The following is a 15980-nucleotide window of genomic DNA, read 5'->3' on the forward strand; positions in this document are numbered from 1 at the left end:
TGGAACAAAGCCATTGACCCCCTGAGTTTGCCTAGAGTGATGTACTACTCCTAAAGGTTCCATAGCCACTAGCTGAAGACCAAATGCTTAAAGATATGAGACTATGGAGGACATAAGTCAGGAAAGCCACTCCATCAATTCTAGAACTGAAAGACATAACTTTCTTTTATTTGGAACCCACCCAATCCTCAGAATTTGAGTATAAAAGACTGAAAAGCTAAAACAAGTTTCCACAACGCACTATCTATACTGAAATATACCTTCATTTAACTCTTGTGTAATAAACATTTATCAACTCTGGCTCTTATACCAAATGGGTATTTTGAAACTAGGTTGACTACCATATTCCTTTTGTCTTACAAAATTTTTTTTTCATAGAAACTTAAGAGTGTTTGAGTGTGTCAGAAATATGGTATATTTTAAAATGCCAAGCATTCTTCAATTTTTGTTTTGGAATTTTCTTTAACCTCTATAGATTGCTTACAGGTAAAATATTAAAACAGTTCAACATAAACAAGTACAATATTAGGTTTTAATTAAACTTATCTGAGTTAAAAAGTTAGGGAACCGGTAGATGACTTTTAAATGTGCAGTACAGAAGCAGTTGTCCTATTTTCATTAGTTGTCATGTATCTTGCCATGTCCTTTATCTGCTGGTGAATTTACAAGGAACACAGCAGGTTGTGAATTTTTAATAGGCTTTCCTCAAGGAAAGGAAAGGTCAGTATTAACATAAAATCCTTCTTAAAGATTTGTGGCCAAATGTTTCACACCGGAAAACAGGTGTTACAGCACAGCCAAAGCCACAATAATCTATTTTCTATTTCTTTTTTTCTTCCTTCCTTCTTTCTTCCTTTCTTTCTTTCTTCCTTTCTTTCTTTCTTCCTTCCTTCCTTCCTTCTTTCCTTCCTTCCTTTCTCTCTCTCTTTTCTTCTCTTTCTTTCCTCCCTTCTTTCTTTCTTTTGTATTTTTTCTTTCTTCCTTTGGTGTTAAAATACTTTGTCTCCCACAATAAAATAGCAAAATATAAAACCATAAGAAATATTATTTTCTTTGTAAGTTGATGCTATGAGCCTTTGGGTATATGATCAAGCGACCCCATCTCTTTGTACTGTAAATGCAATACATGACTTTATTCAATTAAATTAGTGTAAATATTGATGCCTAATACACAAAAGTAGAATACTGAGAAAGCAATAGTTCTTAAGGAATAAATCCATGTCCAATCCCAGTAAATATGTTTGTATGAGAAATAGTATTTTATCTCATGTATAAGATTAAGGAAAGAAACAATACCAGGGAGAATGTGGAGAAGTTATGCATAGAAAGTAAATTAATAATGAAAGATACTGATTGCTGTCCTTTAGACTCAATCCAACTGCTGTAGTCATTAGTTCATAGCACATCAGTTATTCCCACTGGCCCCACACAAGCTTTTCCCTGTCAACAATCCATCATGGGAGGAGGACAGACTCATAGGGCTTCACTTTGTACTGAATGATTACAGGTTAGTGATAGATTCTATAATGAGGAATTGTGTACACACTGCTGAGCCTTCTGGGCTCCCTAGGATATCCCCAAACCTGTGGTCAAACAGATAGTCCTGGATAAAACCTGTAGGTCATAAATCAAAATCAGTAGACTTGAAAATGAGACAGACAGATTTGTAGTGAAGAGGATAGTACCCAGATAAGGGTGGGTGGGGGGGTGAGAGGGGTCGTTTTGCATAATGTACTTATGGTAAATTGTTCAAGTACAAATTATAGTTGATTTAAAAAACTGTGCCAAAGGAAACAAACAATAAAACTGTTGTGAAAAATCTAATAATAAACAGACTTAACCATCGGAAGACTTGATAAGAACTATTGAAGAATTTTGTTCATTTGTTTCTTTCTTAATCTAATGAAATCATTGTCACCAATATACCAGTTAGAAGAGCCCTTTGAAACCTGTTTGTTTTTATTTATGAAATAGGTTAATTACCCATATCTCAGGAAATGTAAAATTTCAGCACAGACAAAACATTGCTTGCAGTTCCTGTCTATTGAATTCAAATATTATCTTTATCTTTTATTCCAGTGCTAGTGGTCAGTTGTATTCAATCCTTCCACACTGTTGAGAAGACAGAGCTTTAAACAAACAACAAAAAAAAAACAAACAAACAAAAAAGCAATTCATCACTACTACCAAACCTAGTGGTTGAAGAAACACTTATTCTATGTGTAAAGTCCTGCATTTGTAGCTGTCATTTTCTTCCCTTAATAGTATTCCTGTTGGACAAAGTAGACATTTTTTTCATTGTCTGAGTCTTAAAGCCACAGTCTAACTTAGAGCCCTCTTCCTTCAACTTTTCTGCAGCCATGTTCAATTTTCTAATCCAACAGAAACTCCCACAGCATGTGGTCTATTTACAAGATTTGAGTTTTATTCTCTGTGGCCTAAGTGAAGGTAAAAATCCAGCTGTGGTTTTTATTGTAAACTCAGTTTTATAAAAATTCAAACCCCGCTGTATAAATGTATAATCTGGAAGGCTTTTCCTTTGCATGTTTAACTTAGAGCAGCAGACAACTTTAAATCATCACCCTCTTACCTTCTATAATTCTGTACCCCAGGTCTATGTCCTCTATTTGCCTGTTCTGGGATAGAAAGCTTGTAAAAGTTAGAATTGCTGCAGTTTCAAAATTGTTTTCAGTCTGTATCTGGTAGCTTAGATTTTACTTGCTTAATAGATCTGCATTCACTCCTGCAAGCTCTTTAGGACTTTCTCTGCATATTTGATTTGCATGTCTCCTTTAATTCTTCCATAGAACATAGATGGAATTCTTCATTTGGTTTTAAAAGCACCTGATAATATGGAATATTCAAATTAAAGTAAGTAAATGAATAGCCAATAAAAAACAAGAACTGACTACTGTGAACCACAGTGCTGGCTGGTCAAGTGATTAATGACACCAATAGCATTGAGTTGTTGTGTTTCTGAGGCTGAATAAGAAATCTGTAATGGTTAGAGTGACACTGGGACAATGACCACAGTATTGCAAATGCATGTAATTGGAGAGTTTCCCAGCAAGCAAGTACATTTTTGGATACTAATAACCATCAATCTTTGACTTCTTGAGAGTGATTCCTGGACAACACACTCAAATGTGACTTCTGAGAGTTTCTTGATTAATAACAGATACTTTCTGAGTTTACTCATATTCTTGTTTTCAAATAGCTATAGATGCAGTAAAATTCTCTGTGTTCTGTGACTTCTTTTATCTCTAAAATATAGACACATTTCAGATATGTATTTCCATTCTGTCACTAGTGATGATTTGCTTGTCCGAAAGTGAGAAGAATGAAGTTGTATACAGAGTGGACTGCTAAATCTAATTGCCATACTCATCTCAACAAAGTAAACCACTTTTGTAAATCTTCTTTAACTAGTAATATAATAACATGTATAAATATGCTTTTTTGAGTTTTTATTGTATTTTGATGCTCAGATAACAACTTTGGGGGCTATGCAGATGACTCAGTTGCTGTGTGGTTGCTGTGTAAGCATTAATATCTGAGTTCCAATCCTCAGCACCTAGCATGGAGAACAGCTTGCAATTGAGGACTGGCCAGACTATCAATGTGTCTGGAGCAACCAGCTCAAGGTTTCAAAAACCAGAGCTAGAGAGCCCCCCACCTCCCCGATAATGAGATTGAAGTCTAACTTATATCCCATCCTACAGCCTTCATCCAGCAGCTGGTGGAAGTAGAAGCAGACACCCACAGCTAAACACTGAACTGAACTGCAATCCAGTTTCAGAGAAGGAGGAATGATGAGCAAAGCAGTCCAGACCAGGCTGGTGAAAACCACAGAAACAGATGACCTGAACAAGGGAGAGCTCTTGTTCCCCAGACTGATAGCTGGGAAAACAACATGGGACTGATCCAGATCCCATGAACATGGAAGTCAGTGAGGAAACCTCAGAAATCTATGGTTTCCCTTGTAGTAGTTCAGTACTCATCCCTAGCATAGGAATGGAATTTTCGAACCCATTCCACATAGAGGGATACTCCTTGAGCCTAGAAGCATGGGATGGGACTAGGCCCCATCCCAAAGGATATTACAGATGCTGAAGACCCTCTATGGAAGGCTTCACCCTCCCTGGGGAGGAGAAAGGGTATGGGATAGGTAGGGTATTAGTTGCAGGGGCAGGGGACAAGAGGAGGGAGAGGGAACTGGAAATGACATGTAAAACAATCTTGTTTCTAATTCAAACAAAAAAATTTTAAAAAAGACAGACACACAATGTTGTTGTCTGTCTGCAGCACAGGCACACACACTCAAATAATCATAGGTATAAAATCAAGAAATATTGTAACACTCATATTTATTAGTCTATTATAAATAAACATAAATTCTCATTAAAGAAAAATATCTTATTTGAATAACATTTTTGCATTAAATGGGAAATAATGAATTTAAAATATCCATCTTTGACTATCTTGTTTTTTATATAAATGTCCTGAGGAGCAAATCCAGTTTATATAAATAAATATATAACTCCCATTAAATTTCTGTGTAACTACTAAATATTATCTCCATATTAAAAATATACATAATAGAGATACATCGTTCTTTTGATTCATGACTACATTTTACATGACTATTAAATGCATAACACTTGTAATTATATATTATTTTTAATATTTAAAAATTTTAAGAATTGACATAATGTATTTTGATCATATTCTCCCTAGCTTCTCCCTTTAACTCTCTCCAGATACATCCTTACTTCCCCAATTGTTATGTCCTATCTTCTATTAATTTTATTGCCCATTTGTGCTATTTGCCTATTTATGGTATTCATGTCCTTCTGGGAGTGGGGCCATCCACTGGGGCATGGTTGACCCAATGGAGTTCACCACCCTAAAGTCAACTTAAACTTCCTCTGCTATAGACCCTAACTGTTCACAGCTCTTCAGTTAACAGTGGGGACTCATGTACCACTTCCAACTCCATTTGGGAATATTGACTGGTTTGATTTTGTTCAGATTTTACAAAGGTAACCTTGGATGCTGTGAATTCATCAGTACAGTGGCCCTGGTATGTCCAGAAGACACTATTTCTCTATAGTCCCTGCTAACTACTTCTTTACCTCGTCTTTGGGGAGATGTTCCAATACAATGTCTCTTTTGTGACTCAGTCTTCAACCTTCACTTATTCCCTGCAGTTGATGAGTTATCAGTTTCTACACTGACCACTATCCACTGCTGAAAGATTTTCTAGATGAAATCTGAGAAGGGCACTCTTCTGAACAGACAGATAGGAATTTAGAGGGCGGTTTACTACTGGGTCCATCTAGTGAATTCATAGTGGTAGGTTCATCCCTGAGCCTATGAACATCCAAACCATAGGGTCTTTGTGATATTTGCTAGGCTGGGAGTGTGTTTCTCTCTTGGGTGGGTTTAGATCTTAAATAGAATCTTAAAAATGGTTGGTTACCCTCATATGATCCATACTACTATTGCATCCTTGATTGCAATCTTGCCATATTGATCATTATATAAGTTAACAAGTTTCATAGCTTGGTGAGATTGCTGGCTCTCCCCCTCTGCAGAAGCCTAAATGGCACCTTCCAGCACTAGCCACAGAGAGGAAGCTTCCCAGTCAGTATTATATTGATTTCTCCAAGTCTATGATCATTGTGTCTGGTGTCTTCAGCAGTAGATAATACTATCAAGTTCTCATGGGAAACAAAAAGCAGCATGAGTATCCTTTCCTGCTTTGGGAGTCATGAGGCAACTTCTGACAAAGAAGGACGGTTTCCAAACCTATTGCTGGGCTTTTTATTTGGCAGCCTCCGACTTCGGGAATGAATACAATATTCTGAGTAATGTAACTGTAATTAATCCCTTTTATGTGAATATACATGTGTATTAAGTTTTTAAAACAGTAAGTTTTCATATGGCTTTAAAACATCCCTAGAGTTAGCTGTTCTTCCCCAATCCCTTCTCCACCCTTCCCTTCCATCTTTTTCCCCAGTTAAATTTCCTTTCCCATTATTCACTTTTTCCCTCCATATGAAATTTGTAGGCCAGATTTACTATTAAGGAAAAAAGTACATTTTATTACAAATATTAAAACTCTAATCAAGGTATATTAAATACCAGTAGTTCAGTGGTACAACTAAAGACATAATAATAATCATAGTTATTCAAAAAGTTTCTCTTCTTTTGGTGGACAAGTGTCTTCCACAAGCTAAGAATCCCATGACAAGGGGACATGGATCAATGTTACCTTGGAACATTATCTGTAAAGATGCTTAAGATATATTATTTTTCAGATCTCAGCAACCTAGAGTTTACTTGTTAGTCATAAAATGATTTCCAGTTCATTCTCCCAACATCTAAAATCACTGACCCATGCATCTGCAAGCCTGGCTGGCTTCCTTTAAGGATACCTTTGAAAAAAAGCACAGGTGGAATTTTGGCAACACACATAGTTTTTGGTTCCACGGTTCAGCTGCAGCAACATGCACACTAGGCTGATTTATGCACATGATCCCAAATACAACTCATATAATGAAATAATTCTCAAAGTTTAGGAGTAAATTTGCTATAAACACGGGAAAGGGACTCACAGTCTTTTCCTGAATTCTTTTATCCTTTGCACATTTTAAGAAGATATTTGACAAGGTACAAGATTCGAACATACTTTTCTTTATAGTTTATTTACCTTATTTGATGTTTAGTATATGTGTGTCCATGTTACATAGATATCTATACTTTGTTCTAAGACCTACAAATATTTGCATGGTAGTTGGCATCTTTTATACGAAACCAAATATTATGTTTATTATTCCCACATTTGGAGTCTGCTTATATATGATTGAAAGACTTATAAATTCCATGATGTTACTAATTACCAAGCAAAACTACAACCAATAAATGACTTGATAAGAGCTGAATTCCCTGTCCAATGTGAGATTATATTAACCTTACATTTCCAGAAAGACTTGGAAATACATTGTTTACATCCTCATGGCTTATGACTCTATCAGGATTTATTTGTTCATAAAATGTTTGTGTAATAAACAGGAAGAGGGAGCTTATTTTAACTTTGGAGGGTTTTTTTCTACTTAGAATAAAAAATCACAATGATACATGAAAAGCTCTTGCTGGTGCTTGAGTGTTATAGAATTTATAGTTACTCCATTCTGATTTGTAGAATTGAGATTACTGACCCCATTATTTGTGATGGGAGTTGAAGGACCATCTTTGAATTGTTTTATGCCTGTACCTCTTTAGACTCATCATGTATATGCCCATTTTTATTTCCTCTAGCTTCATTCAGACCAAGATAAAGGAGATGGATCACTCAAATATATTTTATCTGGAGATGGAGCTGGTACTCTTTTCATTATTGATGAAAAAACAGGTGATATTCATGCCACAAGAAGAATTGATAGGGAGGAAAAGGCCTTTTATACTCTACGTGCACAAGCTATTAATAGAAGAACTCTGAGGCCGGTAGAACCAGAGTCTGAATTTGTGATCAAAATCCATGATATCAATGACAATGAGCCAACATTCCCAGAAGAAATTTATACAGCTAGTGTTCCTGAAATGTCTGTTGTAGGTAAGTGCAGTTACAATTTTTATGATGGTATGAAAAGTATAACGTAATTACCAATAATTCTGATAATATTTTGTTAAATTAATTGGAATTGCATTTTTCTTCCCTGGCTAAAATACATACATACATACATACATACATACATATATATCCATTTATATTTGTATTTATATTATATTCCTTCATTATATATTTGAATATATAAGCAATGACTCAGAAAATTTGCATGTCTTGTGAATTTGCAAACCTTCACAACACATTCAGGTATAACCCCTCAAAAATCAAGAAAGTACCACTAAATTTCAGTAGCAAAAACTAAAATGACATTTGTTATATGAACTTTTATGGCAATCGTGAAAGATCCTGAAGACAAATACCTAAGGATTACAGTTTTTTACTTGCTGTCCACAAGGGACCAGATACTGGGCACTTTACAGATACTGAATACTCAGTCCCATAAGTGACATAGTCTGGGCATATGCTTCTGCATATTATGAATAGTTTCTAGATTATACATGAATCTTAATGAAGCAAAATTACCTCAATAATTACTATACTGCATTGTTTATAGAAATTTTATAGAATTTTTTATACATGTATAGAATTTTTCTGTACATTTTCCAAAGGAATATGCTTTAAAAACACTTTAAATCCTCCAACAGAAATACTGCAGCTATAAACCATTAGAGACTTAGAACTATAAACCCTACTCTGGTGCAGCAAGAGTACTAGTGGTTTGCCATGGGTTCCCTTACATACAGTCATCACAGTTTATCAAAAGATTTTATTTAGACTATTTACATATTCAAATGAAAACCTTAATTAGCCCCTATTTACTTAAATACTGGAATACTTCATCTTATAATATTTACATATTAAAATCTGTGTTTATAATTCTCGTTTAAATGACCTTACTGAGTACTATCAGTAAGATATGCTTTCACTTCCATAAGTTGTCATAATTTATTAAAAGATTTTGTTTAGATTACATACTTGTTTGAATAAAACCTTGAATAGCTCTTATTTTCTGAAATATTGAAGTATCTTTGTATTAAAATATTTACATATTACAACTCTGCTGTTATAGTCTCAATTTAAATAACCCTACTGAAACCTCACCTTCATAAAGATACAGAAACACTCCATTGGATTGTGAAATATCTAAAATGAAAGGCAAAGCTATAATGTCTAAGAAAATGGAATACATTTTAATGCTACTGAATGTGGTATGTTTATGAGAAAAATGAAAATATTTGATTTATATTAAATAGTTAATGGTAATATTTCCAAACCCCAAGAAAGTTTGATAATATTTTTAGAATGAGATATAGTTGGTGTCAGGGAAAATCAAACTACCCAAATATGTATGAACTTGTTTAAACCAATGAAAGCATTCTTTTAAACAGCAACGTTTGGAATTTTAAAAGAAATTGTCAAACTCATAAATTTCTTAAAGCATTTGTTCTGTGAGTGTTACTGCACTTTGCTAAGCCCCAAGGTTTTTGGGCGGTCACCAAGCATAATGCCCTTCTGGATATCATGAACCCTATTAGATAGATCTTAGTCGTTCTGGGAATATGGGGGTCATCTTGGATTGTTTCTAAATTTGGAATTCAATCTATTCATAAAATTGTATTATAGAGCAGATGTTGATTATTTTTAGAGTTAATTAGTGCAGAGGGAGAAAGAATATACTTACTCCCTTGAGATTTAAATGCGCCCTTTCCACGAAACACATCAATTAAGTGAAAATTCATTTTAATATCAGGCCTCACCATTTGTAAAGGGAACGTATTTAGTATATTCTGAACTACCGCAGCATTATCTATTTTTTTTTTTGCATAAGCATACACTGTCTTGGCTGAATAAATACTGTTAAGTTACATTTAAAATTTATTTGCAACACTATATACCTTTATCTATATCTATCATCCAACTGTATAGTTTCTTAAAGCAGTCATTTCTAAAGCCAAAACTCCCTCAAGTCTTCAATGAAAACCAGCACTTTTGCTCCTCCTTCTGGTACTGTGCAGAACTAAGCTGAATTTGGATACTTCAGGTACTTCTGTGGTGCAAGTCACAGCTACAGATGCTGACGACCCTTCCTACGGGAACAGCGCCAGAGTCATTTACAGCATCCTTCAAGGGCAACCTTATTTCTCTGTGGAGCCGGAAACAGGTCAGAAACAATGTATTGGTGTTGGCGGAAGTTACCATGTTTGTGATCTTATCGACTATAAATTGGGGAAGAAAAATAAAGCATACACGTTAACACACTCAGGAACAGTGTCATACTGGAGATTTTTTTTCTTCCCCCATGTGTATGTTCATGTGTGTAAGAACATATATGCCCATATGTGTAGATGTATATGGAGGCCAGAGTGTACTTTTCAGTAGATAGACATGTTGATTTTAAGACAAGTTTTTCCATTGAACATCAATCACAACAATTTGTCTAAATGCCTGTCCAGTAAACCCTAGAAACCCTCCTGTTTTGTCCTTCAAGAGTTGAGTAGGCAGAACCTTGTTGCCATTTTTTTTTTGGGGGGGGAGGTTGAGAATTAAAACCAGGCCTTCATGTATGCATACGAAGCACTTCACACATTTGACACATATTTCAATCTGATTCTTGTGTATTTAAAAACTCAAAGTAAATAATTGATTAAAGTAATAGAAATGTAACTGTTTGGTGCTTTATTTGTAGGTTTACATAACTATAGTGCATGTGATGTTATTAGGAGATAGCAAGCAAAATAAACTATAATAATTTGTAGGAAATTAGTTTTTTGGTTGTTTGTTTGTTTTCTTTTTTGGTTTTTCAAGACAGCATTTCTCTGTAGCTTTGAAGGCTGTCCTGGAACTAGCTCTTGTAAACCAGGCTACTCTCGAACTCACAGTGCCTCTAGCCTCGAACTGCCTCTGCCTCCCAAATGCCACCACCACTCAGCAGGAATTAGTTTTATAATATTTATTTATGTATAAGATGGTATCATAAATGTGTTGCTTGGTTAAATTGTCAGCTGTCACAGAGTGGGATAACTCAGCATTTGTATTTTCTCAAAGGTATCATCAGGACAGCTCTGCCAAACATGAACAGAGAGAACAGGGAACAGTACCAGGTGGTCATACAGGCCAAGGACATGGGTGGCCAGATGGGGGGTTTATCTGGAACTACCACAGTGAACATCACACTGACAGATGTCAATGACAACCCGCCTCGCTTCCCTCAGAGTAAGTTCCATTCAATGGTGATTCTGTAGAGCCTAAGATCTAGAGTAGAAAGTATGACCTAGGAAGTTACCAATTAGCTCATGACAATTAGCTTAATGCGAAACTGCCAGTCAATGGTAAAATGAAGTATCTCGTACAGAAATGGGGACTCTGTATCTTTACTCCTTCTCTCTGTCTTTGTTTCTCTTTGTCTTGGTCTCTCTCTCTCTCTCTTTTTCTCACACACATATGCACACATACCGACACATACATATATACACACACGAGTGTGTAACAACTACTTAATAACTGTTTAATCAAGCAAAAGGAATATGCTCATTTTAAAAACCTAGTAATTTATACTGAATATTTTTCTCTACTTAGTAATAAGGGATGTCTTAACTTTAATAATTTTAATAAAATATCAAATCATAAACACTCTACTACAAATGAAAACAGAAGAACTTAGATTACATTTTGTATCTCTATGTGTGGGGAGTTTTCCCTTGTCCACATATAATAAATACATCTTTAATTAACCTCCAATTTTCCAGAATCAACTAGAAGTCTGTTAAGAGACTTTATCTTCTGACCATATATTGTATGTATGACACACCAGTTTATTCTCTCTTCTTACGAAACTTGCTAGATTACATGCTTGCAACACAGACATGATGGCAGTGATGTTCCTAGACTTGCTTGACTCTGCCAGTTTTCTTCTGCTTCACTAGGTTCTCCACTTCAAGAAAGAATCTAGAGTTGAAATGATCAACCATAAAAAGCACATTATAGTGTAATGTCGATTCTATTATTTTTAATAAAATATTGGCAAATGTAATGACATCATTTCTCCCTCTTCCACACATTTGTCCTATTCTTCCATGTCTAAAAGTCACTAAATTCAATGCCTCCATTTCTTTACTGTTTTCATATATACATAAAAGTTAATTGACATATGACCATAACCCGCTGATCTTCTCACTGTTGCCTGCATGTGTGTATGTTTGTAGGACTGATCATGATTTCTATTCTTAATCTTCATCAGTTTCCATATATCAGCATCAAGATTGATAACATTTTACCTCAGCTTTAATCTCTTCTGATAAATTTTGAATTATAAAATGATTTTTGGTATTTATAACTTTATACAAGATGATTACTTGGAAAGAATTATTGTACTGTACTGCAATTTTACTCTTTATACGAAGGGCTGTTAATTCCTTCTGTATTGTTAACGTAGATTTTCTTCTCAGCAGTTTATGATTAGGATTAATCAGTTTAAAATTCTGTGTGTGTAAGAATTATAAAGTCAGATAGAATTATTTGCGCATGTTTGCCATATGTCTGTACATATTGTATGTGTGTATGTGCATTTGTATGTCTGTATCATACATATGGATTATTTTTAGACATTTAATTTATATGCCAATCAGTGTGGGCTTTTTGGAATGGCTGTTTTGTTTTTGTTTTTATCCCTATGAATATGGAGATGAAGTACATAGATGTACACAGTTTTCAAGTAATTATATTTCAACTTAATGTTATTTGTGTTGTTTATCAAGGAAGAGGAAACCTATACTAATCCTTAATATATCTTTGGATGTCTCAGTGATAGGCATACAATTTAATACAATGTAAATTTTTAATTTCACCTGTATTCTTGAACTTTCATCACAAGTCTGTTATCAAGAGAATGACCATGTAGCTCTGGAGATGGCTCAGACATTAAGAGCACATGTTGCTTTTACAGAGCATCCAGGCTTGGTTACCAGCACTTACATGCTGGATAATGAAAATCCCTGATGCCAATCTCAGGGGATCTGTTGGCTTCTTCTAGCTTCTGAGAGCAGCAGTCATGCATGTGTTTCACATACATACATGCAGAGTAAACCTCACACATAAAATAAAATAAATATATCTAAGAGAAGGAACTCACAAATTGCATGGAATGCACCATTTCTAACTAATTCCATAACCCGAAAAGAGCAAAATTACTGCTGAAATGAAGATTTTTAAATCAAGAAAGTATGTCAATTTGGAGTAGTGTTACATTTAAAGTTCTCATGAATTTTAAAAGAGACTTGTTTTTGAGGGGTAATTGATATATTCTAGTTGTAGGGAAAATCAGACATTTTAAAGCTACAAATGATCAATGAACCTTTAGACTCTAGTGTGTTTTCTCTGTTAGTCCCTTTATTTATTAAGCATTTATTTCCCTTTATCTACTTGAAGTTTGGGATTGCCCTAATTTAGGCTTATTGCATAAATGTAATGTAGTAATATGGTAACCATAATTGTAATGATATTTATTAATAGGAGCAGGGAAAAGAAGCATAAACTTAATTTTCTGAAGGAAAATTTTACTCAACACTGTATTACTTAATGGTGTACTTTATTAAATCATAACTCAGTATTACATTCTCTATTCAACAATTGATTGAAGATTAAATATACATTAATGCCACACTGGTAGTAGCAACAGAGATGTGTTGATCTCAGGATCCAACTCCAGTAGAATAGATTTTGAAAAAGAAATTCTTTTTTGGTTTTTCGATACAGCGTTTCACTGTGGCTTTGGAGCCTTTCCTGGCACTCCAGGCTGTCTTCAAACTCACAGAGATTCACCTGACTCTGCATCCTAAGTGCTGGATTAAAGGCATGCTCCATCAATGCCCAGCAAAAGGCAATTTTGTTAAATTTATTTACTCTTATTTTTTATGAACATTGGTGTTCTGCCTGCATGTATGTTTGTGTGAGGGTGTCAGATCTTGGAGTTACAGACAGTTGTGAGCTGCCATGTGGGTGCTAGGAATTGAACCCAGGTCATCTGGAAGAGCAGTCTTAGCCCCTAAGCCATCTCTCCAGCCCTGAAAAAATTTTAATATACCCCATAATCTGCCTTGTTATTTTAAATTAAAAATGAACATGTAATTTATTGAATATTTTCAAGCTGTGAATCTTCACAATGTAGCTATTAAGGACACTAATTCGTAGCAAATAGAATATTATTTGGTAGTATAAGACATCTAAAATGTGAAAAACTGCTTTTTATAGTCTAATATCATTTGGTTAGATATCCACCATTTAATAAGTACTGTACTGTCTACAACACATCCACATATATATGATGTAGAAGCCTTAAGAATAAGATATGTATAATATATGTGTGTTATATAATATACACACATATATATTGCATTATTTTCCCCAATATATAAAACAAGAAAAGAAAACAGCAAACTCTGCATTATAGAAACTGGAATGCAAACTGAAAAGTATTTGTCACTCTATTTTTATTGGAAATAGATTATTATCTCATATAATTTAAAGTATTTCCTCTCTTTGCACTTCATGTCCACCTCCCTGTGATCCACTCCTCCTCCATTTTCTCTTCAGAAAATTCTATTTGTCATGCTTAATATGATGAGAAATTTTTAAATACATCATTTTCTTTAATATTAACCTTAAAGTTTGGAACCAATATAAGACTTCCGCATATACGTAAAATTGTTTCCCTCTAAATTTTATATGAACTCTACTCCACTTACATTTAGTCAATTTAGGTTAACTACATTTCCAGTCCACGGCTTCTTGAGAGTTCCTGGCTTCTGAAGTGGTTCTTCCTGGACAACTCAAGAATAGACCCTGCATGAGTCTCAATGGTGTAATTCACTTAGTAGCTTTTACTGTGGTGAATTAAAGTGACCTCTATATTTTTCATTATTGTCAGTAACACTGTTTCGTTTTGTATTCTTCACAGAGTGATGATGTAAGACTAAGTAATTCAGTGTCTATGCAGCATTGAATCATGAGTAGTTGCTACTCCTGCATTCACTAATGTTTATTTGTGTAAGTGATACTCTGTTGCTATCATTACATATAGGAGTCAGATCAAACTTAAAATTTCTTTCAAGTTTTATGAAGAAAAGTCCATATTTAACAAAAGTATAACAACTTTTGTGAATACATACATTACTTTTTTCTTATAGCATTACATATAAAAGATAAAGACACCTGTGTCCTTCATGGTCAAAGTAACTTATTACAAGTTCTACATGCATAGGGATCTCCTACCTTTCGTTTTTCCTCATGCTTCTAACTCAGTATTTTTCTCAGACTTAAAGGTGCCCTTTATTTATGTCCAAATGAAGATACAATGAAGACAAAGTAAACTTGATTAGTGAGGACTATAGAGAACTTGTTTTTCAACTAGTTTAAAATTTTAGTAATGTTCCTTGACTTTAGTTTTGTTTCATTGTTTTTTTTTTTATATTTAAGCTTGCTATGCCTACTTTTTATTTGACTATGTCAGGCTTCTTTATCTTGTTTGCTTTATTTTCCCCCATTTTTTTTTATCGAAAAGAGAGTCTTCTCATATAATAAATCCCCACCACAATTTTCCATTCTGCAACTGCTCCCGGCTTCCCCTCTACCTCCTCTTTCACCCAGATCCATGTTTCCTTCTCCTTTTCTTCTTTTCCCAAAATTTTAAAGAAGAAGCAAGTTTTTTAGATTAAATTGCTGGAACCTAATCATCAAAGGGAGTAGAAAAACAAATAAAACTAAAGGGTTTGTTCTCATTGGGTTTTTACATAAACAGAAAGATACCTTTTGTAAAACATTTTAATACTGATTTTCCTGCCGCCCAGAGTCAGTAGACAGGGATATCCAATCTATGGGCATCAGGCTGATCCCAGCTTTCTTCAATGCTAAAGAATGACATGTTTTAATCCTTTCAGATAAATTGCATGGGGGCTGACAATAAAAAGCAGAATCTAGTACTAGAGATAATAGTTCTCTTAAGTTATTTATATGTGAACTATGATTTGAATAAAGTTTTTGAAGGGACAAGTTATGACAGGAGGTTTGAAAGCAAGGTTGTGCTGACATATTATTTAAGATTTATTAAAGCTTGCCTGAGGATTCAGAAAGCAAAGTCAGCCACAAGCCATAGAAGCCAGGTACACAGCTTTAATCCCAGCAGCCAGAAGCTAGGAGGTGCTGGTACACACCTTTAATCCTATGACTCAGTATTAAGAGGTAGACAGATCTCTATGAGTACAAGGCCTCCCAAATCTACACTAGACTGATTCAGTCCTAAAATGAAACAGTTTACAGAAAGATGACCTCAGCACCTGGGATCACATGCCTTTAA

At 34.6% G+C, this 15980-nt stretch overlaps 1 protein-coding gene across 2 annotated transcripts in view; it reads left to right on the top strand.

The window, feature by feature from the left end:
- Positions 1-15980, top strand: part of LOC100768913 (cadherin-10) — a 115895-nt gene that overhangs the window by 59106 nt on the left and 40809 nt on the right. For both annotated transcript variants that reach the window (XM_035439149.1, XM_035439150.1), the window contains exons 2-4: positions 7324-7618; positions 9675-9794; positions 10679-10846. In XM_035439149.1, the coding sequence (XP_035295040.1) occupies positions 7324-7618; positions 9675-9794; positions 10679-10846 (583 nt within the window). The remainder of the gene's footprint in view (positions 1-7323; positions 7619-9674; positions 9795-10678; positions 10847-15980) is intronic.

This window comes from Cricetulus griseus, chromosome 2 (assembly GCF_003668045.3).
Source record: "Cricetulus griseus strain 17A/GY chromosome 2, alternate assembly CriGri-PICRH-1.0, whole genome shotgun sequence".
In the NCBI taxonomy this organism is placed as follows: domain Eukaryota; kingdom Metazoa; phylum Chordata; class Mammalia; order Rodentia; family Cricetidae; genus Cricetulus; species Cricetulus griseus.